This window comes from Pieris napi, chromosome 7 (genome assembly GCF_905475465.1).
Source record: "Pieris napi chromosome 7, ilPieNapi1.2, whole genome shotgun sequence".
NCBI classification, from domain to species: Eukaryota; Metazoa; Arthropoda; class Insecta; order Lepidoptera; family Pieridae; genus Pieris; species Pieris napi.
In genome coordinates, this window is record NC_062240.1 from 2500833 (window position 1) to 2527528 (window position 26696).

The 26696-nt window shown below is 32.4% G+C and overlaps 1 protein-coding gene across 1 annotated transcript; it reads right to left on the minus strand.

The window, feature by feature from the left end:
- Window positions 1-8235: 8235 nt before the first annotated feature.
- On the minus strand, window positions 8236-20068 carry LOC125050950 (xanthine dehydrogenase-like). The gene is made up of 8 exons (XM_047651046.1): window positions 19851-20068; window positions 18826-18980; window positions 16383-18531; window positions 15969-16277; window positions 15508-15845; window positions 14577-15381; window positions 14204-14371; window positions 8236-9538 (listed from the first exon to the last, which is right to left on the minus strand). Exons 1-8 carry the CDS (start codon window positions 19917-19919, stop codon window positions 9488-9490), a joined length of 4044 nt encoding a protein of 1347 aa, XP_047507002.1. The 5' UTR covers window positions 19920-20068; the 3' UTR covers window positions 8236-9487.
- Between the last annotated feature and the right edge of the window lie 6628 nt (window positions 20069-26696).

The following is a 26696-nucleotide window of genomic DNA, read 5'->3' on the forward strand; positions in this document are numbered from 1 at the left end:
TATTTATCGAAATTTCAGGATTTACCAAGTTCTTACTGCTGTAAGATCAGAGAATAATGTACGGCAACTTGTTTTTTTACATAATGTTACTAAATATTACCGTTGTACATTATAGCCGTTCATTATAAATGGTAACAAATAAAAATATTATGATAAAAAATATATGAAATTTCCGAAATTTAGATGACTTTTCAAATGCTCCTAGAGTAATATGGGGAGTAATATTTTCAAAGATTATTGTTATTTTATATGTAACAAATATAAATAAACAAAAAAAACCAGATGCCGTACATTTTACTCCAGATTATTCTTTACAGCTGATAAAAACTTCGACGACGTTTGAGGTGTCCCTTAAGTTCATTAATAACTGTACATATCTGAGTATACTACCATAAGGCTGTAAAGTATATTTACAGCCTTATCGTACCAGCAGAGAGAGGTAAAGGAAAAATATTTTTAACAAAAATAAAAATATAATACAGGGCGTCCCAAAGTTATGAGACATGAAGGGAAAGTACCTTAAATATCGCAGATAGGGTATTTTACTAAAAGAAGACTTTATGTTATTTTTAAAAGTTAGTAATTCTGCATTCAAAGATTTTTTAAAAACTACTTGCCTCGTCTGGAAATCGAACCGGCTTAAATTAAAAAAAAAACACCCCTACTTTTATGATCCCAATCGAAAGAATGGCCAAAACCTAATAACTTTTCTAAAGTAACAGACTCGTAGGGGATTTTTTTAGGCCGAATACGATAGATAATGTTTTTAATTTGATTAAAAAGATATATTCACGCTGTTCCTTTCTTTTAAAATACTATGTTACTTAAGAAGAGTTATTAGTTTTTGGCCATTCTTTCGATTGGCATCATAAAAGTAGGGGTGTTTTTTTTACATTTAAGTCGGTTCGATTCCCAGACGAGGCAAGTAATTTTTAAAAAATCTTTGAATGCAGAATTAATAACTTTTAAAAATAACATAAAGTCTTCTTTTAGTAAAATACCCTATCTACGATATTTAAGGTACTTTCCCTTCATTTCCCATAACTTTGGGACGCTCTGTATTGGTAGGGGGTGGTAGCGGACTATCGAAAGTGTACGGCATTTATCTTTAATTGAAGATTGTCTAAAGTATTAATAACCTGTGTTATTGCCGTACAGATAAAAGTCACCGGAAAATGACTCTTTTCTGAGGAAAGTAATTTACCCCATACACCTATGTGTTCCACAAAAAATGTACGGCATGCTGGAAAATGTTATCTATTTGTGAAGTACTCTCAAGATCATTTAATTTTATGTTGTTTCATATCATCATCATCTATATGCTAATCAGACATATGTTGCGACCCTTGGCTTTCGACCGCTTCGCTGGGAATATGTACGGCGTTTACGGGTAAAGTATCTGTATATGTGTCCAAAAGGAATCACACAAATGCCGTACAGTAATAAATGACCTATATTGCTTCTGCAACTGTCGTCGAATTAAAAATTTGCACCGACTTCCGGCACCATCACTTTTGTACGGCACTAGGTTTTTCGACATTTATTTTTAATCATCTATACACTTATAACAAAGCCGTACATTAATAATTAGTCGAAATTCCCCCATTGTACCTGAGAAAGTCCATTCACTCACGTACTCACATGTACCGTTTAGAAATGACGGCATAGTGCTCAGAGCTATTTTCAGATATACTAACAGCCTTCTAAGCGTAATTCAGGTTGGGTCATTTCACAGGTATTTTTTGTTCATGGGCTTGTGGTCTATTGATAATATATAACGTTTATTAAAACCTAAAAATAACAATCAACTATACATGACAGTATTTATTTATTATTACAGCATTTAGTTATTGTCTTAACCTACAAAGAAATAATTTAAAACATTTAAAAAGAAAATTAAACAAATTTAAAAAGTTTGGTCCCTGTGGCAGTGTACCTTTAACGAATCATTTCCTCGCTGTATTGCCATACATATTCATCAAGCAAGGGAAGTACCAGCTCTGGGGTCACCGATACTCTCTACTAGGTGCCAACTTAAATCTTTAATTAGCACCTGTGCACTTGAAGACCACGGCCCAAGAGTCCCTAATCCAAAGGGAACAAAATCGTTGGAGGAAGGACTCTTATAATTTTCCGCCTGCTCTGTGGCCGCCCAGCTTTTATTGCTTGCCCGAGGGAGGTGAGACGGGGCTAACGTGTACACACAAGTAGCATCCCATACCAAAGCCATCTTCGAAGTTAACCTTAGTTCTAGGCGTAGAACATACGGCCACCAATACATGGTCCATATTGTCCTATATAAAATACGAAATAAAACAATATGAGAAGTTGAATTTATTTTTATATACGTAACATCACTTAACAGTATTTCTAGTTCTGAGTCTACCATATATGGGAATATTAAGATCATTGCCATGTTCAGCAATTATCTAGGTAGTAGTGGATAAATGAAAAATTCCATTAGTTTTTATCTAATTTGTAATATCCGATTGCTGTCTTTTTTTGTCTCTTGCTATATTAAATAAAGGTGTATTTACACAGTCTGGTTGTTCAATTTTGGGTAAATTTATCGAACTACGGCTCCAAATTTTTTTCTACATATTTTCATCAATCAGCAATGGTGTACCATGCAATAATGTGGTGGTGCTCTTTTACCCCATATAAATTAATTAAAACATAATTTGTGAAATTAATGGAAGAATGTACACCATTTTGGCTTTAACCTAACCTAACTTTTTTTATTTCAAAAAATTAAAAAAAACTGATAATATTATATGCATGGTGTAAATGATATTGTCCTAGTGAATTACATTAGAGTGGGTTAAGTTATCGTATTTTTTTTTAAAGGGGTATGGCTAGCATACGCCTCCTTAATATTTACTATATACAAGTCGTAAAGAACGATAGAAAAAATTTTGGAGCTGTAAAACAGCAGGTGAGGTTGAGCCGTGATTGGAAAAATTTACCCGATTTTGTTGCGTTTAGCACAATGTTACCACAGAATTCAGTATTCAACAAATATGTGTAGGTAATAAAGTTTAGTTTGTAACAAGTTAACCATAAAATTATCAAATAACAAATGTTACAAGATCTTCCAAATCATATTTGTTACTTCTTTTATACATCAATATAGTGTTCGGTATCATATTATATGTTAGTATGATAGAAACTTGAAAATTGTTATCGGTTAGTTGCTCTGATTCCTACAAACCGGTCGTACTGCGAATACCACTAGAATTAAACACATATAAAAATAATATTATAATAAGCCTGAATAACACTATATAGCAACATGATAGTTGAACTACATAATAATTATATAATTTAATATCTGTTTCGAAATATACAGCATTAACAATATTCTTAACCTATGAGTACATAGTAATAATAATGATTATTATTAAAAATTGATAAATTGCCATTGTCCCTAGCGATGCCTGCTGGCTCCAAAACTGTTAGAATATTGACGGAAAGGTCCGTTGTCTGTGGTGTCCATCTCGGATAGGTACGCCTGACAGATAATATGCTAAATTCTTATTCTTATTTTTATAATGTATGTACATTTAACTAGTGTTTAATCGTAACAGTTCCAATGACGTATGGGCACATATTCTTTTTTTTTTTAAAACCAATCACCCCCTCTTCAAAGACATTCCGCGCCGCATCTGTATGTGTCATCTATTTGTGACGACTATTCACGATGCGATGTGATCTGTCTGGGAAAATAACATGAGCTCTTTTAAGCGGATAAATACTAAATAGGCTCCTTGACAGGCTTGCTCTAAAATACGCATTTAACTTCACATCAAGTAGAATTGTGACCAAACGTCTACCTAATTTAATAAAAGAAGAATCGCAGGTATGTGTTTTTTTGTTAACATATGAGTAAACAGCCGGGAGAAACAGAAAAGGTGGGAGCTTGTACTTTATTGTTTATCAGAATGCCAAATCATAAAATGACTGCTTCACGACTGATTTGAGAGCGACTGCCGATGCGAAAACCGCTGTGTGAGTTCGTGAAGTGAGTTACAGAATCGCAGGGCTGATCTCTACAAATATAAACTAGTGGTTCTGTAATGAACGTGATCGTATTATATTTCAGATGCGTGGCCGACCTTTATATTAAAATAAACCTTGAAACTCTTTGTTTTTCCTGAATTATGAATAATAAAAAATCAATAAAATACAATCTTGCCAAATTACCATAATTAATTTATACGAGTATCTTTGTTTAGAATATTGTTCAATTTGTTATTTCTATTATCCTTCCCATTAGGCGTTAGAGTACAGTTGTATTCATTTATCATTGAAGTATTAGTTATTAAATTTATCTTCAGATATCTTCAAGAAGCAGCAGCCCATTCAAGTATTTCCGAACCAATTCCTTCAAGAAAATAACGTACTAATTCTTAAATGGCCAGCAACGCACTTGCGAGCCCTCTGGCAAAGTGGGTGTCCGTCAGCGGTGGTATTACTTAACATCAGGTGAGCCTCCTGCCTGTTTGCTTCCTGTTATAAGGAAAAAAGTTCCCTGCCATTACCAGAAAAAATCGATTAAAAAGTATGTACTTTGTAAAGGTAGTATAAAAAAAATGTTTTGGAAAGACTGGACGCATGAAAAAATTGAGTGAAATGCGGCTGTGTGTGTATAGGGCTACATAAACACACAGTGTGTTCCCTGATAAATAAATAATCAATAATATAAAACAGCGACGTTTTTATACATATATGTGTTATAAATATTGAATTGCGCAATCGAGCGTACTACGTAATTAATATTATATAATCCAATGATTTTAATAATTGATTTCAATGAAAAAAATTAAATAAAATTGCGTATAATTATTCCAACTGAGGAGGAAACGATCAACTATAATAATTGACTTTTAATTGCTTCTAATTGAAATCCTTTTTTTCTATTATATCCTCTTAAGATTTTTGACACAAATTAGTGGGGTATCTCTGGATCTTCTACTATGGAGAGGGTTTAGAGGAGTTGCCCGGATTAATACATGCAGCTGAGTTTCATCATCGGACGTCAAGAGAGAATACGAAATACCATCCGTATCACCGCGACGTCCGTCGTTCCAGAACTGAGTGTTTCTTAAGGCAGTTTTTGCCGCGCACCACCACTATGTGAAACCTTAGGACGGTTGGGTCGTTGGACGACGACGGACGAAGAAAAGGACGTTCTTAAAAGTCCGGCAACGCACATGCGAGCCTTCTCGCAATGTGATTATCCATGGGCGGTATCACTTAACATCAGATGAGCCCCCTATAAAATAATAATAATACTGAAATTCATATGTTATAATCAGACTGATATAATTTATTTATTTATTAACACTTTTTTTCTTTTAATTCACAATTTAAAATGTAAAAACCTAACCTAAATTGAGGAGCACTGAAAATCGACCGTGCGCTGATGGAGCAAAAGTCAAGGCCTACCTCATTTAGCCTCATAACATACAGCATACGAAAGTAGAATCTAAATACTAAATTTAATTCAAACGCTGAGTTTTTACTTCGACCCACGTGGATCGTGTATTAAGACAAAAAAATCAACGATCGCTTCAACAATAAACGTTATATTTCAGTCAATATACATAAAATCATAAAGAACTGTATACTTAAGCCTACCTCGGGAATTACACTACGTTTTGATGTACGATATCGAACAAAGACCGTTCGGTAATAAGTTTATTGGGATTTAAAAGACGCCGCCGGTGAACTTTATTTTATAATAAGGGAGATTTTGTTTACTTGACCAACCTAAGTAACAACGACAGTCCAACATATTTGCTGTAATTACTAGCTGAGTCGCTTAAATGTAATGAATAGAATTTTGTAATTTAATGCTGATTGCTCTTTAGCGAAACATGCATTCAATATATCGGTAATTTGATCTAATGTACGATGCAAATAAGTAATACTACACTTAACATATCAGCTAATTTCGATTCTCAAGTAACTACAACAATTATTGAAGCATAACGGAAAATTACCAACTCTATGGCTTTGTGGTGAGTATAACATTTATTTAAAAAAAAAAACACTGCTGTCCTTACTTCAACCAAAAATTTTTGTTTTATGTAATATGATGCGATGCTTTCCAAACATGGAAATTCAACAAAAAACAAAGGAAAAAATAATTGCATTCAGAGAGATATAGAACGCAGAAAGTTGCAAAAAATAAAGCACATTAAAATTATAAACATAACCAAGGTATGGGATGGATACTAAAATGTAGGACATGTGGCGCGTCTACGTGACAGAAGATGGACGAAAACGGTGACCACATGGGAAAAAGAAAGATAGGTAGACCTGTAGCTAGCTGGGAAGACGACATCAAAAAAACAGCTGGCCTTAACTGGATTCCAGAAGCCCAATCTAGAGAGGACTGGCTATCTTTGGAGGAGGCCTTCACCTACAGAGGAGTTCAGAGTACAGAATGAAGAATAATAGTTTAGTAGTTAAGGAAAAACTAACACAAGTTAATTTAGGATCCAAACTTAATTACTAACAAAACTAAAAATTTTATTAAGTAAACTAACTTAATGTAATGTAAGTATGTAACTAACTTAACGCCGCCCATGGCCACTCAAATTGCCAGAAGGCTCGAAAGTGCGTTGCTGGCCTTTCAAGAATTGGTACGCTCTCATCTTGTTTTCTTGAAGGACCTTAAGTCGAATTGGCTAAGAAACCGTAACGCACAACCAATAAAAAAATCACACACGAAATAAAAAAACAAATATAAGATTATTTAATTCATCAGGAAACACAAGTTACAGATTACATAATTAAACATTAACTAATGGTTATAGACACTAAAAAATACAGAAAAAAACTTACCGTTAGCTAACCTTACTAAGCTAACTACGTAATTCGTTCTGTAATGTAATACAGCGAATATTCATATTTTTAAATGTTAGTCCTGGTTACACGTGAAGTAACGGTGACGATATCACCTTCTGCTGAATCCAAAGGCTTCGGTTCAAAGATACTTTATTCTCTCAATATAATAAAAGTATGTTGCTCTGCAAATTTTAAAATATAAACTATGTAACATTGAATCGCTAAAGTAAAGAAACAAAAATAAGAATGTGAACATTATTTTTAAAACTTTTTAAAAACTTATTCAATATTTTATTCCATAAACTGTGTTCAGCAGTGAAACGCTAAAATACCGCAGGCGTTTTTAAGTATTTTATTTATATGAAGCATCGACTTTTCATTTGAAGATGATTTTTATATTATACGCTTGCAATCACAATCAATTGTGGGATTGATTGTTATCTTGTTTGCTGGCTTTGAAGTAGTTATGATTGGATCTTTCCTACATAGTACGCACGCACGTAACGTACACAATTTGAATGATTTAGACCAGATTTAACAGAACTAGAGACGATCATAGTCATTTAATAATATACAATTCGTGGTTTAAAACCTAGGTTTATAAATGACGAATAGTTTAATTACAAATTTTTTGTGATATGTATATTGTTTTTTTTTGATATTAAAGCATGACTTATAAGCATTTTTAAGCGACCATTGTTTTTTTCTATGTATGGACGCAATTAACACTCGCTCGGTGTTGCAAACGGTGTGTTTAAGATTGTGTGTTAGGCTCAGTACCAATTTAGAGAATAAACATTAATGTATGAATGAATAACATGAATATACATTAACATTAGAATGTATCTACACAGCTCTTAATTAAAAAAGATATATTTAAAAAAAAATATTTTGTAAGTACTCATGGTACTGAAGTTACAAAAAAGCTATTTTAAATATTATCTAAGCTAAAAATCTTTGCACTTCTTGCCCTCACTGCATTTTGTCCTTAGCATTTTGTTTATATATAAAGGGGCAAACGGGCAGAAGGCTCAGCCGATTTTAAGTGCCCATGAACACTGACATTGCCAGAAGGCTCGCAAGTGCTTTGCCTTTTAAGAATTGGTACGCTCTTTTCTTGAAGGACCCTAAGACAAAAGGTCCGGAAATACTTCAGTGGGTAGCTGTAACCACATAGTGGTGGTGTACGGCGAAAACTGCCTTAAATACGCTCAGTTGTGGAACGAATGTTGCCTGAAAATAATTTGTACTGATTTTTGCAGCGAAGTGTTAAATAAATAAAGGCAAGCTGTTAAGAATAAATAATTCTTATCTTATACTGACGAACTCTTTATCTCTATAATATGAACTGTTCAGGGTCACACTAGAAGATATCAAAAGCAAGATGTAAATAATTTTATTAATTAAATTAACAGATACATTATCATTCACATATAAAACATATTAGAACCGCCTTCTAAACCCAATTAAAGCCTTTACGTCAACTGTATTAGATACTGACAGTCTCCTTTCTGAATCTCACCCTTAGATTATATGAAAAAGGATATTAACTATATTATTACCATAGTCTAACGTATAACTTTGAGTCTTTATCATTATTATTGCGTATTGAAACATTTGAGTTGGCCATATACTAAAGCATACGTCGTTGAAATATACTATATATTTTGGCTAATCATAAAATACATTTTTATTATAATATATAACCTCCAATTGCAAATACTCAAGCACGTTGTCTCGAGAAATGTGCTAGACTCATATAACAATGATGAATGGTAAATATTTAAACACTGCAAAATACTAGGCAGTATTAACTTAAACAAAAAAAAAATAACAGAAAAAGTAAATAAATGACTTCTAGTTAAGCACTTTTTTCATTGCAGCATGACGTACAGACCGGAGCTGTAACGCAAGTACAGCTCTGTACATCGAGAGCAAACAACGTCTATGGCGAGAGAACGTTGAGATATTTGCTACCGCGGCAAAAAATGGACTACCCGGTCAGTTATTAACTCATTAGAACGCTGAACGTAAAAGCAACACAAAAAGAAAATTAAAAAACTATTTGTATATGCATTTGTTGCGCTCCTAAACAAGCTATGGTAACATTAATACAAACAACAGTTTTCTAAGCACATATCATGATTTAGATTATATTATTCTGTAAAATAAATAAATGTAAAAAAGTATATTACTGGTCCACTTTTGTTTAAATAAAAAATGCACTGCAGAGGTTTACGTATTTGTCTTTTGTTTTTTTTATGATGAAGTCTGGTTGATACTTAGTATTGATCGATTACAAATGATATAAAAATAAGAAATAAGCTTTATACATAAAAACTTAATAGTACAAGAACGAACAACATTTCAATTAAAAGTTATTTAATAAGTTTTGATAAACTAAATTGAAATGCGCTCCAGTAAATAGGCCTCTCAATTATCTTATAAGCCTACGTTATAAAAATATTTTAGATAAAACAATATATTACACATTTATTATTTTATTTTTATCGGTAACTAAAAAACGTGATAAACCTTAGATATATTTTAAAGATTAAATAAGAAAATATAATATTACTAAAACGCATCTGATTTTTCATTGTCAATAATTGTCATCGCCATTTTGGATCTTCTACGGATTTACATTCCACGGTCGTCCGACATTTTTTATAGTTGGTTTAACCTGTAACACAATAATATTTATTCACCAAGAGCATAATTCAACACAACAGATAACAATCATAAATTATCTTAAACACTTAAAAACAGATCCGCAAAATTAATACTCTCCATACAAATACACTGGTAAAGTAATACTGGGATTGCTGGCGTATGACAGTTTGATTTCAACTCTGACGAGAAAATGCTTTTGTTTCGCATGCTTGAAGAATACAGTTTGACCCTCAGTTTCAAAGTCTTAGCGTGCAATATTAATCCAATTTGTGGACATACGGAAATCCTTCTGCGTACAGTATCGAGAACGTATGTATATGAGAACCTTACCCTGATTATATACAAAATTGTGTAGCTCAAGTTTTTTTTTTATTTACACTTTGCTGCAGTAATACACAAATACAGCACAATTAAAATATTTAATAAAAATGAGGGAAACTGCCTAATCGCTTTCGAGCGATCTCTTCCAAGCAAACACTGTGATGTTTTTTTATTAGATAAGGTGAGCGCAAACAGTGCAAAACTACATAAGATATAAAATTACTTAGATAAAATAAAACAAAGTAATTAAAACATGTAGACAATAAAAGCGACATTAAGGAGACACATGAAAAAGAAATGGGGACATGAATCACGATAACTTCAGTAAGATCAGTTAGTACGAAAGTTAGGGACACGATGTTTACAGGTAATGCTTGTACAGTCGAGATTTAAAGGGAGATAGAGAAGAAGCTAAGGGGCGGGAAGTGAATTCCATTAAGGATTCGCCAAGAAATAAAGAGTTTTAAGATGGGATTTCAAGGATATAGTTCTCGGAAGAGCATTGGCTATAAAGTCAAATAACTTTATTCATAAAGGTAACACAAAAACAAGTACACTTATGAACGTCAGAAAAAAGTTAAATTAATTCTAAATTTACATTTACTACCAAGTCAAGGGCGTAGAGCGGGCAAGAAGAACTGGCAAGAAACTTTACGCCACTCTTTATATAGCTATGAGATACTATAAATCGGAAATCGTTTTTGAGGTAAGAAGGAGTTTTAGGATGGAATATGAGTGAGCCTCACGCCCATGACCGAATATGAAACAGATGCAGAAATTTTGGAGACGGTCCAGTTTACCAAACAATTGAATTGGAACAATAAACTTTCGAATCAGCGTAGTCTAGTAATGACAGGAGAGATGTGAGAATTTAAAAATTCAAATAAATTAAATTTAAGAAATTGCGGTATATTTAATGAGGAATGGAATATAAATCTCTTTACTAACAAGAGATTAAGTGGAAACGGTAATAAAGCCTAAATTAGATTGCTTTATTATAATTGCGCAAGATTTTATTTATTGTAGGCGGTGTGTAATTATTTAAAAAATGTTGTTGTTACTTATGTGATTGCACAATATTTAATGAGACATCAAACAGGATTTGTAATTTGTATCAGCTAGCGTCGCCATTTTGAATGCGCACAAAACGCTTTCTAAAATTAAATAATTATTTATCTACCTATATATGTTTTGGCTTGGTTATAATGTACCTTCATAGTGCCCCCAATTTTGTTGTGTTGCGTAAACAACATATTATGCTTGGTAAATAAATTAAAGTAAAATAAATTTGTATAAAAATGACAGTTGATGTCGACAAATTTTCATATAAAATTAGTTTTCGACTTTTTACATACAGTACTGTTAAGGTATCTTGACTAAGCCCCCTGGTGAGCAAGAAAAATATGTATATTGTATCTACAGGGTTCCCAGCATACTAATATATAATAAATAATAATTAAGAGCTAACAAATACGAGTTATTAACGTAAAGTGTGCTAACTACACTTATGTAAAGTCGCTAAACCATTGTTTATTTCTGAAGGGATAAAACGCTCTTCCACAATTTTGCGAAGTAAATATCAATTTCATTATTATTATTGGCTAACTCAAAAATGTGCCAACTTCAATAGTTACTTCTAACGTCGTCTTTCAATATTCGCAACGCATACAGACTTAGAGAAAGCTCAATAATATTGAATCTGAATCGTTTTTGAAATAACGAATATTTTAACATTGAAATTTATGAACATAGAATAAATTCATAGTCGTTGACGTAGTGACGTGTAAATATTGACATAGATTTAATGAAACCACATTTTATTAACTATTTTAGTGAGTAAAACTCAGAATTGATCGTCCAAATCGCTATGTAATATTTAGCGTTACCTGACATTGACATTACAATTTTAATTTTTACTGCCTAGTTACTTATACGCTCTATCTGATCTGTAGATTTTGTATCTGTATTGTGATCGTTTGCTTTTCAAATAGACAAGTAGGTGATCAGGCTTCTGTGCCTGACACACTTGACTTTTTGGATAAGAATAATAAAATTAGGTTGACGTATTACACGTAAATTAAAACAGAATATTTCGAGTTTTTTTCTAAACTATTTTCATTTTACGGTTGTAATAAAGATATATTTTACTTGAAAACTATAAAAACAATACCTTAATATACAAATAATCACGCAATCACATTCTACATAGATTATGTTAATAATCTGTGTGTTAATTTACATAATTTAGTGAAAAGAGATATTGAAGTAGTTATTATTATTAAAAAATTGGGGTGTGGCTGTGTCATGACATGATCGTGTGTTGTATGTGAATACGGGGTTGGGTAACGGGTTATGATAGATTTTGACAGTTGGTGGTTAACCTAAACGGACATAGTATCTTCTTCGAGTCAAAAGTTATTTTTACTGCTTGTCTCAAAATGGCGGCGCTGCCCCTCCACCGTGCGCAATGCGACGCTGTTGTCATTTCAATAAAAAATAAATAAATCAGTGGCACTACAACCTTTTTAGGTTCTGGGCCTCAAATTTCTGTATCTGATCTGTAGGTGATCAGCTTCCTGTGCCTGACACGCCGTCGACGTTTTTAGTCTAAGCCCTAAGGCAACCGGTTTCCTCACGATGCTTTCCTTCACCGTTTACGTGAATGTTAAATGCGCACATAAAAAGAAAGTTCATTGGTTCACAGCCGGGGATCCACAAGGCCAACACTACTCTACTGTTGTCATTTATCGTAATAAATTCTTTGAACCTTTAGCTCTCTAGTGGTATTATTATATATTTAATTTTGAATGTATAGGATAGATTCGAAACTACAACGCCAAACTATTCCCGAACTTCAATATCATTTTGACTTTTGGATTATATAACCATATTCACGTCAAAAACGCAAAACACGAGAACACGATACAATATTTGTATATGTCACCGTAAAATTGTAAAAACCGTTAGATTGTAATCTATCTCGCGAGATTGTAAACTGTCGAAAGATTGTGAACCTCAACGAACTGCTTACAAATTAACGTATTATTATTCGGTAGTTATATGAAATTGTTGGGAAGTAAAATTAATCTGTAATTGACCAAAGAAGTTTGAATGATAACTAAGTTAGTGTAGTACAATCTACCAATTACCATTACAATCTAACGGTGTTTACAAATTTACGTTAACATATATAACTTGTAGGTATGTCAAGCGGGTCAATGTACAATCTAAAGAATTAATCAAACACAAATTCTCCACTAATCATTTCCAATTTAGGGGACAGACTACATCTTTAAAAGGAACGCGGGTCTTGGCAAACTGCAATTAGTTATGTAAACATTAGGCTTTAAAAATATTACTTTAGAATTTATTATGTAAATTTCAAAAAGCCAGTATTTAATAGTGAGCTAGCTAGTAGTTTATTTTATAGTGAGCTTCCATAGTACATAAAATATAAATTATATACATTTGTCTTTTAAACATTAGTATATATGTCACCGTAAAATTGTAAACACCGTTAGATTGGAATCTATCTCGCGAGATTGTGAACTGTCGAAAGATTGTGAACCTCAACGCACTGCTTACTTATTATTATTCGGTAGATTGTAATCTATCGAAGTGAAACCGTCAACTTTTGAAACGGATCGCACCTCGCGCGCTGATTTGTTGAACAGAATATGCCTCGCGCCACCATATTTGTTTGTTAATCTATCCATATTCTATCTACAATATAAAGGAGGAACGTTGTATTATTGTATGTTGGTAACGAATTATCTCACAAACTACCGAGTTTCACCATTAAAATGCTACATAACTACCGAGTAAGGCTATATTTAATCACAAAATATTCAAAAATGTCAGTCATGTGCAAAGACAGAGACAGGTTGCTAGTTAATAAATGTAAGGTTATTAAAACACTTTGAGGCGTTTTTATGAATTACACATAAAACTTTACGACAGCAATATACATTGTCAAGAAACGGATTATAATAAACAATAAAAGAAAAATCTAATACATAAAATTCTCGTGTCACAGTTTTCGTTGCCATACTCCTCCGAAACGGCTTGACCGATTTTGATGAAATTTTTTGTGCTTATCCGGTATCTATGAGAATCGGCCAACATCTATTTTTCATCCCCCTAAATGTTAGGGGTAGTCCACCCCTAAATTTTATTTTTTATTTTCTAGACAAAATTTTTAATATCTATTTTTTATGATACATCATTAAAAAATACATACAACCGTTACTTTTTTTACCCCTCTACGATCAACCCCTATTTTTTTTTTTAAATATACATGGCAAAACGACGTTTGCCGGGTCAGCTAGTTAAATATAAATATATAGACTATTACCTGTTGGGTGATATGGTCTTCACACGCCATTCTGATTCGGGCACAGGTAGCCGGCGCTTCCAATACGAAATCTGCATCGACACCTGCATCTAAACGTGCTGATTTGATAGCCTCCTTTATCGCGAAGAAAACGGAGGCAGCGAGGAACAATGGTGGCTCACCTACTGCCTGAAATATTTAGATTTATTTCCTTAATACACGCTTAATAAACATCTCGCAGACATATCAAACACATGGAATCGTTAAAATTTTGTATTACAAGAAATTATTTGATTAAATTAAGATAATGAACCTAACTTATCTTATCTTATTTACGTATTTTTTTAATTTTATCTGGTAAAAGGTCTTTGACCACAATCATGATAAAAATTACCTTTGATGAGTACACAGCTCGTGGATTTGGAGCGCCCTTCAGTAAAGACACGTTAAACTCTTTTGGTATGTCTGAGAAGCCCGGGATTTTGTAAGCCCCAGGGCCACGTGACAGGATTTCACCCGTCGGTGAAAATAACATTTCTTCCATAGTAAATAGACCATATCCTTGCATGAATCCTCCTTCAATTTGACCTATATCTATCGCTGGGTTAAGACTCTCCCCAAGGTCCATGACGATATCAGTACGCAGCACCTGATGATCTCCAGTCAAGCAGTCAATAATAACCTCGGAACACGCCACTCCAAATGTGTAATAATCAAATAGGCGACCAGAATTGGTAACTCGGTCAAATTCTATTTTCGGAGCGGCATAGAAGCCAGTAGCAGACAAGCTGACTCGTTCAACATATGCAGTACTAACCCAATCTTCCCATTTACCTTCTGGATTCTTCGCTTTAATTGGTTCCAAACGTTGTTTGATAGTTGTGCACGCATTTAATACGGCCATTCCATATAAATCTGAACTGACACTAGCAGCCGTAGGTGAACTGTTTGGGACTTTGTCTGTTGACATTTCGCTGATGTGAATTCTGGAGACATCGATTTCTAAGACGCGCGATGCTACTTGTATCATTTTAGTGAAGAGTCCTTGTCCCATTTCTACGCCTCCGATGGATAAGAGGACTGAACCATCTGTGTATACCAATATTAATGCACCTCCCTGCATTAATACATCAACTTGAAACGATATTCCATATTTTGTTGGTAGGATGGTAATTCCCTTCTTTTTCCACCGATTCGATCTGGAAAATAATCGGTAAAATATACATATTTAAAATTAACATTACCCACTGAACCTTTAATTAAATCGAAATTGGGCGCAGGACAGATTGTATTGAATCAATAGTGAATCCTAAAGTATTGTTTACCTATTAAATTCTTCAACTTCTTTCTTTCTCTGCCAATAATTTGAGGATTCAATACACTCGGACCAACATCTAGATACGGTGCAGCGTATTAGTTCTTGATCGTAGAAAGTAAAATCTCCTTCGCGGTACATATTTACATTAAAAATATCTTCATAATCTTTGTTTAACGCTGTTGCTATATCTCTTAGCATATTTTCTGTAGCAAACATGGCCTGAGGTGCTCCGAAACCTCTAAACGCTGTATTTGAGGGAGTGTTTGTCTTACACAAGTTAAGGTTTATCTGCACATTAGGTATATTACAACAGTTATCAAGATGCGTCATAAGCCTCTCCAACATCTGAAATTAAACTTTATATGCTTAGAAGGATTATACAATATACACGATACATGTTTAATATTAATAATACATTCTTCTAATTAACTTAGATATGTATTACAAGTTATTGTATGAAATACTTACGGAGCTAGATATATCAGAATAATTTCCTCCATTGGCATAAACATCAAATAGAGCGCCCTTAATTTTTCCGGTGTTGTCAAAACCTACTTTATATTTTATCAAACATGGATGCCTGTATCCTGTACCTTGCATATCCTCATCTCGATCTAAGACACCTCTGACCGGTTTTTTCAAACGATAAGCGGCTACCGCCACTGGTCCTAGAAGTATCATAGGTCTTGTTTCTTTACCGCCAAAACCACCACCAAGGCGTTTAGCTTTGGCACAAATTTTGTGGTGTGGTACATTTAAAACCTCTGAAACTGTGAGCTGCAAGAAATTACAATCGATAGGTACTTATTTAAAAAAAGATAACGAAATGTGGTGAATTCTACAAAATATTAATTATTAAAAATTATTATCAACATTACTTACCGCAACTTCGGCAGGGTTTTGTGAACTGCAAATTATTTCTAGTTCATCTTCTTTTCTCACGGCAAACGCCGATACAGTTTCTAGGTAGAAATGTTCCTGTGCACCGAGTCTTACATAGCCATCTTTTATTTGATCCGATTGTTTAAAAGCTTCATTTACATCTCCATGGACAAGTTCTCTATATGTGTCAGGGAAATAGGACTCATGAGCAATAGCATCCTCGATAGTTACTATAACTGGCTCTAGCTTTTCATACGTTATTGATACTAAATCTTTTGCTTTTCTCGCTATTTGCTCAGTTTTTGCTACAACTGCTCCAATGACGCAAGATCGACTTGTAACGATCTCTTCAGCAAAAACTTCTTCATCTTTTACAACTGCACCCATTTTGTTATGATCCTTTGTTATATCTGCTGCCGAAAAAAAAGCAACCACACCTGGCATTGACAAAGCCTGACTTGCATCAATAGATTTTATTTTAGCGTGAGATTCTTTACTAAACACCAAAACTAAATAAAGCTCTTCTTCCATAGGTGGAAGATCATCACAGTAGATTGCTTCTCCAGTAGCTTGTTTGAGAGCAGACACATGAACAATCGGTTTTCCAACGGCATCATATACATTTCGAGAATTATTTTTTATCTCAAAACATTGAGAACTTTTAGGATGAAGAGCAGGAATTTGATCACTTCCAGACAAATTATAATTACTTGGCCTTGTACCATTAATACTTCTTGTTTCCAATACATGTAAGTAGAATCTGAAAAAAATACTCAGACAGAGCGATTTTCTGTATTCAGCCATTCCTCCCGGAACTGAGCTGTCTAACTGAAATTCTTCAGTTAAAGAATCGAAAACGGATCTTAGGAGATCTTCATCCCAACTTTTTTGTTTCATTAAATTAGACGTTTTTATAGCACATACTGTAGTAGGAGCCATACCTCCAAAGCATAACTTTGCATCTACTATGCTTAAGTTATCCTTTTCGAATTCAACATAAAAAGCTGTCGTAACAATAGAAATATCGTCCTCTCTTCGTTTTGCTTGTTTATATGCTTTTATACATTGATCTTTGTTTGTGAAAGGTATTTGTACGAATAACACAACCTCATCATCACTGAGATCTACTTTTCTATATCCTTTAAAGAAACTGTTGTCAATTAAAACTTTTCTCTCGCCTCGATCTAGACTTTTGACAATAAGTGATGCTGACGAAGCCAAAAGTATAGGATTCAAATCTGAAATAGGACTTGCTGTAATAATATTTCCTACCAAAGATGCCGTATTACGAATTTGAGTCCCTGCAAACCAGTGCAACATATCTTTAATGGCGTCAAAACTTTGCCCTCTTTCTTTATCTTTTGCGATAAAATCCGACATAAATGACATAACTTCACTTAATGTGGTAGCAGCACCAATTTCTATGCCTTCTTCTGTAAGCCGTATGAAATTCAATTCTTTTAATAATAACGGTGATATCAGTATTGGATAAACCATTTTCTTAAATTTTACTTCCACGCCAATTTCGGTATTCCCCGCAACGAGTTTACTGGTTGGGAACTGTTTCTTTAATACAAGTAATTCCTCCATTGTGACAGGTCGAATCCATGTCATGTTGGAAGTTCTAAAGAATGTTAAAATCGAATCATATTCGTTGCTATTAACCTTTAATTCGGGAGGAAAAATTGGCTCTTGACTTGGACTATATGGTGTAAATTCTGATTTGTTAAAGAGCCTAGATTCATTTTCATCTTTTTCTCGGTTATTCAAACGGCAGCAGTCTTTCCCCATCATACAAGGGGATTTATTTTGTTTTCCATCAGATTGTATGTCATAGTGATATTCCCACTCCTCCATGAACGTTTTAAATCCCTCTATGATAGGTCTATATCCGGTACATCTGCAGAGATTTCCCTGTAAGGCTGTGTCTATATCGTTATAACCGATTTTATTTTTTGTCCTAAGTAACGCATACATTGACATAACAATTCCAGGTGTACAAAAGCCACACTGTGAACCGTGTGCTTTAGCAATTCTTTCTTGGACCGGATGTAACTTATCCTCGGTTGAACCGATCCCTTCGACTGTTGTTACCGCCATTCCGTGAACTGCACATAGCGGCATCAAACATGCGTTAACTGAGAAGTGTCTGATTGCAAAATAAGGGTACTACTGTTATTGATCATGAATATTCAAGTCTCATGTTTCGTGGTTGATTTCGAAAGTGATATCTCATACGTTTTTTAAATAAAATTCTTTAGCAAAAGAAGAGTAGGTACCTATATCGATAGTTGATTTAATTCAATTCGATACTAAGCATTTATTTTTACCATTTTAGGCTAGGCTAGGACAGCGTATTAAAATATAACTGAAGGTCGACCTCACAACTAATTCATTTGCGCCCTAAATGTAAATAAATTAAAGAAATGCCTTAAAAGGATACTTGATTCGATCTAAATCTCTGATGTATTGCGATATCATAACTGTGCAGGCGCCGCAGCCACCTTCTCCACAACCATACTTGGTGCCGGTTAGGTGAAGCTTTTTTCTCAAATACCATAGTAACGTCCATTCAGGATCTGGCTGCGGCTCAATCACCTGAAACGAGTTGCATACATATTAAGTTCTTTGAGATCAAAGAACGACACTCTCACAATTGTAGAACATTGTTGTTGAACATTAGTTATAATAATGAATATTTTTATTAATACAAACACAATTTTTTTTTAACTAAACATAGTTTTTATAATTTATTCAGACTACCTACACTAGAGAAGTCCTGTGTTGTGGAAGACTAAATAACAGCTCTCGTGGTGCATAATACATTTATGTTAGGTAAAGAGTTACCATACCAGACTTGGATATCTGATATCACATGGCTTTCGCAACACAACTGTGTCAGATAACATATATATTATATATATATATATATATATATTATATATATACAAAAAAACGTACGAAAACGAAAATATGTAATTATAATTTTATTATTAACAGATTGCGCAATAATTAATATCAATCGGAATACAAATATGTTTTAGAGATACAGTTTATAGTGAACATTTTTTTTTAGTTTTGTGTAATATATTTAAATATTTTACATCAAATAATCTATATAAAGCCAAGTAGAAATATGCTACATTGTAAGCATTAAAACAATATTACATACACAAAACTCAATTTGTTAAGAATAATAGAAAAAAAGTTGCATGTTGCAGTCAAAACATTTAAGAAGATCCTAAAAGTATTTGTATCTAATTGTTTTTAATCCGATTGAAATTTAAACATTATTTAAATTATTTTTACAAGATTCTGTTTAAATCTGCATAATTACACGAAGTATATTACGATTTCGTGCACAGGCAGCTCTTTTTTTACTTTCCTTCACCTAATAAGCGTGTTCATTAATGGAAAATTAATTAATAAAACACTTAATAATAATAAATTATCACAGGCATTCCTTACCTTTTTTCCATTTACAAAAAATACCAATGTAGTGGTCTTTTGATGAGGCAGAAAGTCTTCAACATTCATGTTTTCACTGATAAATTGTCGGAAAATCTCCGCTAATGAATAACAAATATGACACAACCTTCCCCTATAATGTCTGACGATGAACTGGTTAAACCGGAGAGTGGAGACGTGAGTGGCGAGTGGCGACCCACTTGATACTCACGCAGTTAAAAGATATATAAATAGTACTCAGGGAATACGGTGTATTTTAATTAATATATACGTAAAACTTTTCCTATACTTGTGTATACAGTATAAAGCAACATGCTATTTATTTATACTCGCACTGCTATTGCTCTTATAATCATATAGATAACAATACACTGCAATATATTTATTATAATAATTGCTAATCGCAACAGCGAGGAGATGCTGCCAGATTTGAGGGCTGTGTGCTACAGGAATTATTTTTAAATTGTGTACTTAATTCATATTTGTTATGAAATACATGGCAACAACTAGGATAAAAATTTTGTCATAAACAATTGAAAAGTGTTACGAATATTCGCATAATTTTTCATAGACTAACACCGTCAGTATGTTAGTGGAGTGAGTTCCCGAGAAATAATAATGGGAAGAAAAAGGAACTTATTGTCTATAAAAAACAATTATTAGTAAGAAATGTATCGGTCATATGTTGCAATGTAATTACTACAAATCAGAACTTATAAATTTATTAAAACATGTCGTTAAAGCAATTTAGACTAGCACGAGAAATCGTACATTTTTGTGTAGATATTTTTAAAACCTATCAAAAAATATAGCTTCACAATAATAGACGGATATGCTGTATTTACTGATTAGGCAATTAGGTATAATCATACCCTATAATTAAAACATTAGCTAATTACAATGTAGACGCGAATGTTATACGCTTGTTAACAGTTGTTTTTTATAATATATCTACTGGAGGATAGTAAGGGGTTATCATAATACTATGATAATATAGAAGTAGGAAATCAACTTTAATTTACTTACTACTTAACTATTGACACTTATTTAAAACTTTAGTTATTTGCCTTCAACACAGTTTTTATTTCTCTCATGGGCGAAACATGGTCTTGAGGTACCTATCATAATTTTTAAATAGATTTTTTTATAAAATAGAATTTACTTATACAGATACATTATAAAAACACAAAATTGTGTATACTGACATAAATTCTGGATCTGCACTTGGTTTATATGTCGTGGTCCAATCGTACGGTTGATCAACCATAAAAAGTGAAATATTTTTTACTCAAACAAAGACATGCAATAAGAATACATATATCGTACCTACTGCGTTTTTTGTTCTTAAAAACAGTAGTCATAGAATAATGGAGCGCGAGAATTAATTTACATTATTATTTATTCGTTAATTTGTTATTATTAAATACGACCTCGACCAGCATCTAGCTTAAACGCACTTCAAACGCTCATATACAGGGCCGAAAAAGGGGCCCCCACTTTAGAGACTTCGAAATAAGAAATGTTTTAAATTCTGACTGGACATAGACATAACATTTATTACTAATAAAACACACACACACAGAAACACACAAAATAACAATAATCAAAAAAATATAAAAAAGAATGAAAGATAACAATTATTTTTTTCTTTTAAAGAACAAGGTATGTTGAACAACCAAGGACTAGTAAACAACTTTCCTTTTGATATACATATGATATATATTTGTTAAATACTAAAAGAATCTATTTCGTTTCACAATAAATTATTGATTGAAAAACTCGACTGAGAAAAATTGGTCATTTTATTTGGAAAATAATTTGGAGGCCTCCACTCTTTTGTTGCCCCGAGGCCTCCATACCTCTAAATCAGGCCCTGATAATATACCGTAAATCAGTGTAATTTATGCTTTATGTCAAATCTCTCAAGCGGATTGAAAATACTGTAGACATAATAGGGCTATACTAAACCTATACCTACCTATAGTCCTACCCTATACTTGCTATACCCTTGCCTCAACATTGCCTTTTCTTTTATACACAGACCAACTTTACATTAGCTGTCAGCCCTTTACCGATACATATATCATTTTGTATCTATTCTTATTCTCATATATATATCTACGTTTGCAATAATAAAATATATATGATTCAATGAATACAATTCTTTATAATTATTGTAATCAGTCTATTATGTCACTTAAACCCGAACCCTTCAATAGCAGCACCCGAAATCATACTATACCTACTTACAAACCACTTATAATATTTATGAAACACAGCTGTGTTTTTACATGAGGCTGTATGTGTGCCATACACATAAAGATACAAAGTATATAGAAAATGGTTCAGAAGAATTTATTACATTGCAAACGATGTACGCGGGTATTAACTAGTCAAATTATAAGTAAATTAAACATCTACATAGTAATAATTCCGTTTGATGCAATTTAACAGGAAACATTTAAAACGTACGTTTTACTTGAATAACTCGATAATAGGTATTTTTTGTGTTAAGTAGCTAATTCACTTAATATTAGTCAATATCCAAATATAGATGATATTACATTTGTATAATGTTATAGATTTAGATTAGATATTATCAAAGAACATTTTGTGATATATTGCCACCCGTAATTTATAATAAAGTATTGTACGCTATTTTAGGTAATTCTACTAATGAGAACAATAAAGTACACGAAATTCTTTATTTCGCATGATGTGATTTTTATAGTAGAATATTTTTTCGTTAAACGGAATTTATCGATTGGCGCTGAATCGATGTTGCCACAAGCCAGGGCTACATAGCTCCATCAAGCTGGAACCCGCTTTAGAAAAAACTTGATTTTTCTAAATTTACTTTTATCTACAAACGATGCTAGTGAATGTAGTAAACTTTATTTTTTTGTAGTATCATTAATTGCGCCGAAAAAATAATTACTACCGCGCAAAGCAATAAATATTACAAATAATTCAATAAAAAACTTTGAAACGGGTGCTAAATTGTTTGTAGTTTATTGTAGTGACAAAAAAAATTTTTTTTTACCCCACTTTATTAAAAACTACGGAATAAATGCTAAAATAACGGAACTATGCAAAAAAAAAGACACCGTCTCAAAAACTATAAACGATGCTCATAAATGTATGATGCTTTATTTTTTTGTAGTATCATTAATTGCGCCGAAAAAATAATTAATACCGCGCAAAGCAGGAAATATTACAAATAATTCAATAAAAAACTTTGAAACGGGTGCTAAATTGTTTGTAGTTTATTGTAGTGACAAAAAAAAATTTTTTTTACCCCACTTTATTAAAAACTACGGAATAAATGCTAAAATAACGGAACTATGCAAAAAAAAAGACACCGACTCAAAAACTATAAACGATGCTCATAAATGGAGTATACTTTATTTTTTTGTAGTATCATTAATTGCGCCGAAAAAATAATTAATACCGCGCAAAGCAGGAAATATTACAAATAATTCAATAAAAAACTTTGAAACGGGTGCTGAATTGTTTGTAGTTTATTGTAGTGACTATAAAAAAAATTTTTTACCCCACTTTATTAAAAACTACGGAATGAATGCTAAAATAACGAAACTATGCAAAAAAAAGACACCGACTCAAAAACTATAAACGATGCTCATAAATGTAGTATACTTTATTTTTTTGTAGTATCATTAATTGCGCCGAAAAAATAATTAATACCGCGCAAAGCAGGAAATATTACAAATAATTCAATAAAAAACTTTAAAACGGGTGCTAAATTGTTTGTAGTTTATTGTAGTGACAAAAAAAAAAATTTTTACCCCACTTTATTAAAAACTACGGAATGAATGCTAAAATAACGGAACTATGCAAAAAAAAAGACACCGACTCAAAAACTATAAACGATGCTCATAAATGTAGTATACTTTATTTTTTTGTAGTATCATTAATTGCGCCGAAAAAATAATTAATACCGCGCAAAGCAGGAAATATTACAAATAATTCAATAAAAAACTTTGAAACGGGTGCTAAATTGTTTGTAGTTTATTGTAGTGACAAAAAAAATTTTTTTTACCCCACTTTATTAAAAACTACGGAATAAATGCTAAAATAACGGAACTATGCAAAAAAAAAGACACCGACTCAAAAAATATAAACGATGCTCATAAATGTAGTATACTTTATTTTTTTGTAGTATCATTAATTGCGCCGAAAAAATAATTAATACCGCGCAAAGCAGGAAATATTACAAATAATTCAATAAAAAACTTTGAAACGGGTGCTAAATTGTTTGTAGTTTATTGTAGTGACAAAAAAAAAATTTTTTTACCGCACTTTATTAAAAACTACGGAATAAATGCTAAAATAACGGAACTATGCAAAAAAAAAGACACCGACTCAAAAACTATAAACGATGCTCATAAATGTAGTATACTTTATTTTTTTGTAGTATCATTAATTGCGCCGAAAAAATAATTAATACCGCGCAAAGCAGGAAATATTACAAATAATTCAATAAAAAACTTTGAAACGGGTGCTAAATTGTTTGTAGTTTATTGTAGTGACAAAAAAAAAAATTTTACCCCACTTTATTAAAAACTGCGGAATAAATGCTACACCACATTTTTTGGTCACTACAATCAATTTAGCACCTGTTTCGAAGTTTTTTATCGAATTATTTGTAATATTTCCTGCTTTGCGCGGTATTAATTATTTTTTCGGCGCAATTAATGATACTACTAAAAAATAAAGTATACTAAATTTATGAGCATCGTTTATAGTTTTTGAGTGGGTGTCTTTTTTTTGCATAGTTCCGTTATTTTAGCATTTATTCCGTAGTTTTTAATAAAGTGGGGAAAAAAATTTTTTTTGTCACTACAATAAACTACAAACAATTTAGCACCCGTTTCAAAGTTTTTTATTGAATTATTTGTAATATTTCCTGCTTTGCGCGGTATTAATTATTTTTTCGGCGCAATTAATGATACTACAAAAAAATAAAGTATACTACATTTATGAGCATCGTTTATAGTTTTTGAGTCGGTGTCTTTTTTTTTGCATAGTTCCGTTATTTTAGCATTTATTCCGTAGTTTTTAATAAAGTGGGGTAAAAAAAAATTTTTTTTTGTCACTACAATAAACTACAAACAATTTAGCACCCGTTTCAAAGTTTTTTATTGAATTATTTGTAATATTTCCTGCTTTGCGCGGTATTAATAATTTTTTCGGCGCAATTAATGATACTACAAAAAAATAAAGTATACTACATTTATGAGCATCGTTTATAGTTTTTGAGTCGGTGTCTTTTTTTTTGCATAGTTCCGTTATTTTAGCATTTATTCCGTAGTTTTTAATAAAGTGCGGTAAAAAAATTTTTTTTTTGTCACTACAATAAACTACAAACAATTTAGCACCCGTTTCAAAGTTTTTTATTGAATTATTTGTAATATTTCCTGCTTTGCGTGGTATTAATTATTTTTTCGGCGCAATTAATGATACTACAAAAAAATAAAGTTTACTACATTCACTAGCATCGTTTGTAGATAAAAGTAAATTTAGAAAAATCAAGTTTTTTCTAAAGCGGGTTCCAGCTTGATGGAGCTGGGCTACATCACTTCAGTGTTCGTCATATAACAAAAATATAATAATAAAGAAAAATAAATTGTACTTAATCCTAAACTAGACCTTAACCTAGTATCAACTAGGTATGTACTTTTTCTTGTGTATGTACCAATGTACTTTAATTAAAAAAAACGACGGGTTGCACTCCGGGAGTGCCGGCAGAAGTGAAAACTTAAATATTAACGTTGTGCATTTTTGATATTTTGGAATGGTTAGGGAATAATTTTGCACGAATTGCTTAAATTATCAGTATAAAAGTACTATCATTTATGTGGTAGAACACAATATTTATTTATTGCGCTATCGTACACAAACATGACAATTTATATTACATAAAATACGCCGCGCCAGCTGTCTACTCTCCATCTGTCTTACGAATTTTCGATCAGGTCACGGGTCCTGACGCGAGTTAATAATTTTTTGCCCATTCCAAAAAAAGTGTACAACGCCGCTAAAAAAGTTTTCACTTCAAAAAGGTGGCAAGTGGCAACCCTAGATATAGCTGTGTGGAGGTCTCAGGGTAAAACACAACTAACAACTAACAAGTATATTGTAATGTATTGATGTATAGGTCTACGATGTGGCGATACGGCGCGTCAACAAGCCTTAAAATAGTAGTATTCGTTTATCTTCGTATAATTTCTATTTTTTCTTCTAATATTTTTTATTTATCTAGTTTTCTTTGAGAACTTTTTCCCGCCTATGTAAATGTCAAAACAATTCACTTCAAAGGCACTCCCAATAGTGGATGATTAGTATGATCCTGAAGTTTTTCCGTGGAAATAAGATGTATTTCTCCCAATATACAGAGCGGTGATGTCGCCTTAAGACCGCACCTAAACTAAACATGAAAATTGGGAATACTGGGGCAGTTTATGAAAATTTTGTATACATTTATCTTAAAATAAAATTTTGTTAAAAAATTTACAAATTATTTAGAAAAGCTTCTTTACAGATAGAGTTGTGGCATAAGCTACTATTAAATATATAAGGGTATATGAACATGAAAGGCAAGTATAAGTCCTTATAATTACTGCACTTCCTGCACATCTTTGTAAAATAAAATATCTCCCAAATGTGATTAACTCGAAGAGATTGATCATTCAATGGACACCAATTACTTTCAGTGATTTCTATATATGTGGTTCCTTAAATGAGTTCTGAGCCAAAAGTGTAAATAAATAATATCATTTTACATTTTTGATATCGAGATTAAGAATTTGTAAATAAAATTTCATA

Excerpts from the sequence above, each read along its gene's own strand:
- LOC125050950 (XM_047651046.1), bottom strand. The coding sequence starts at position 19,919 with ATGAATGTTGAAGACTTTCTGCCTCATCAAAAGACCACTACATTGGTA. Across the intron at positions 15,846-15,968 it reads ATTCTGATATATCTAGCTCC|ATGTTGGAGAGGCTTATGAC; the intron begins GTAAGTATTTCA and ends GTTTAATTTCAG. Across the intron at positions 14,372-14,576 it reads GAGCTGTGTACTCATCAAAG|GCAGTAGGTGAGCCACCATT; the intron begins GTAATTTTTATC and ends TAAATATTTCAG.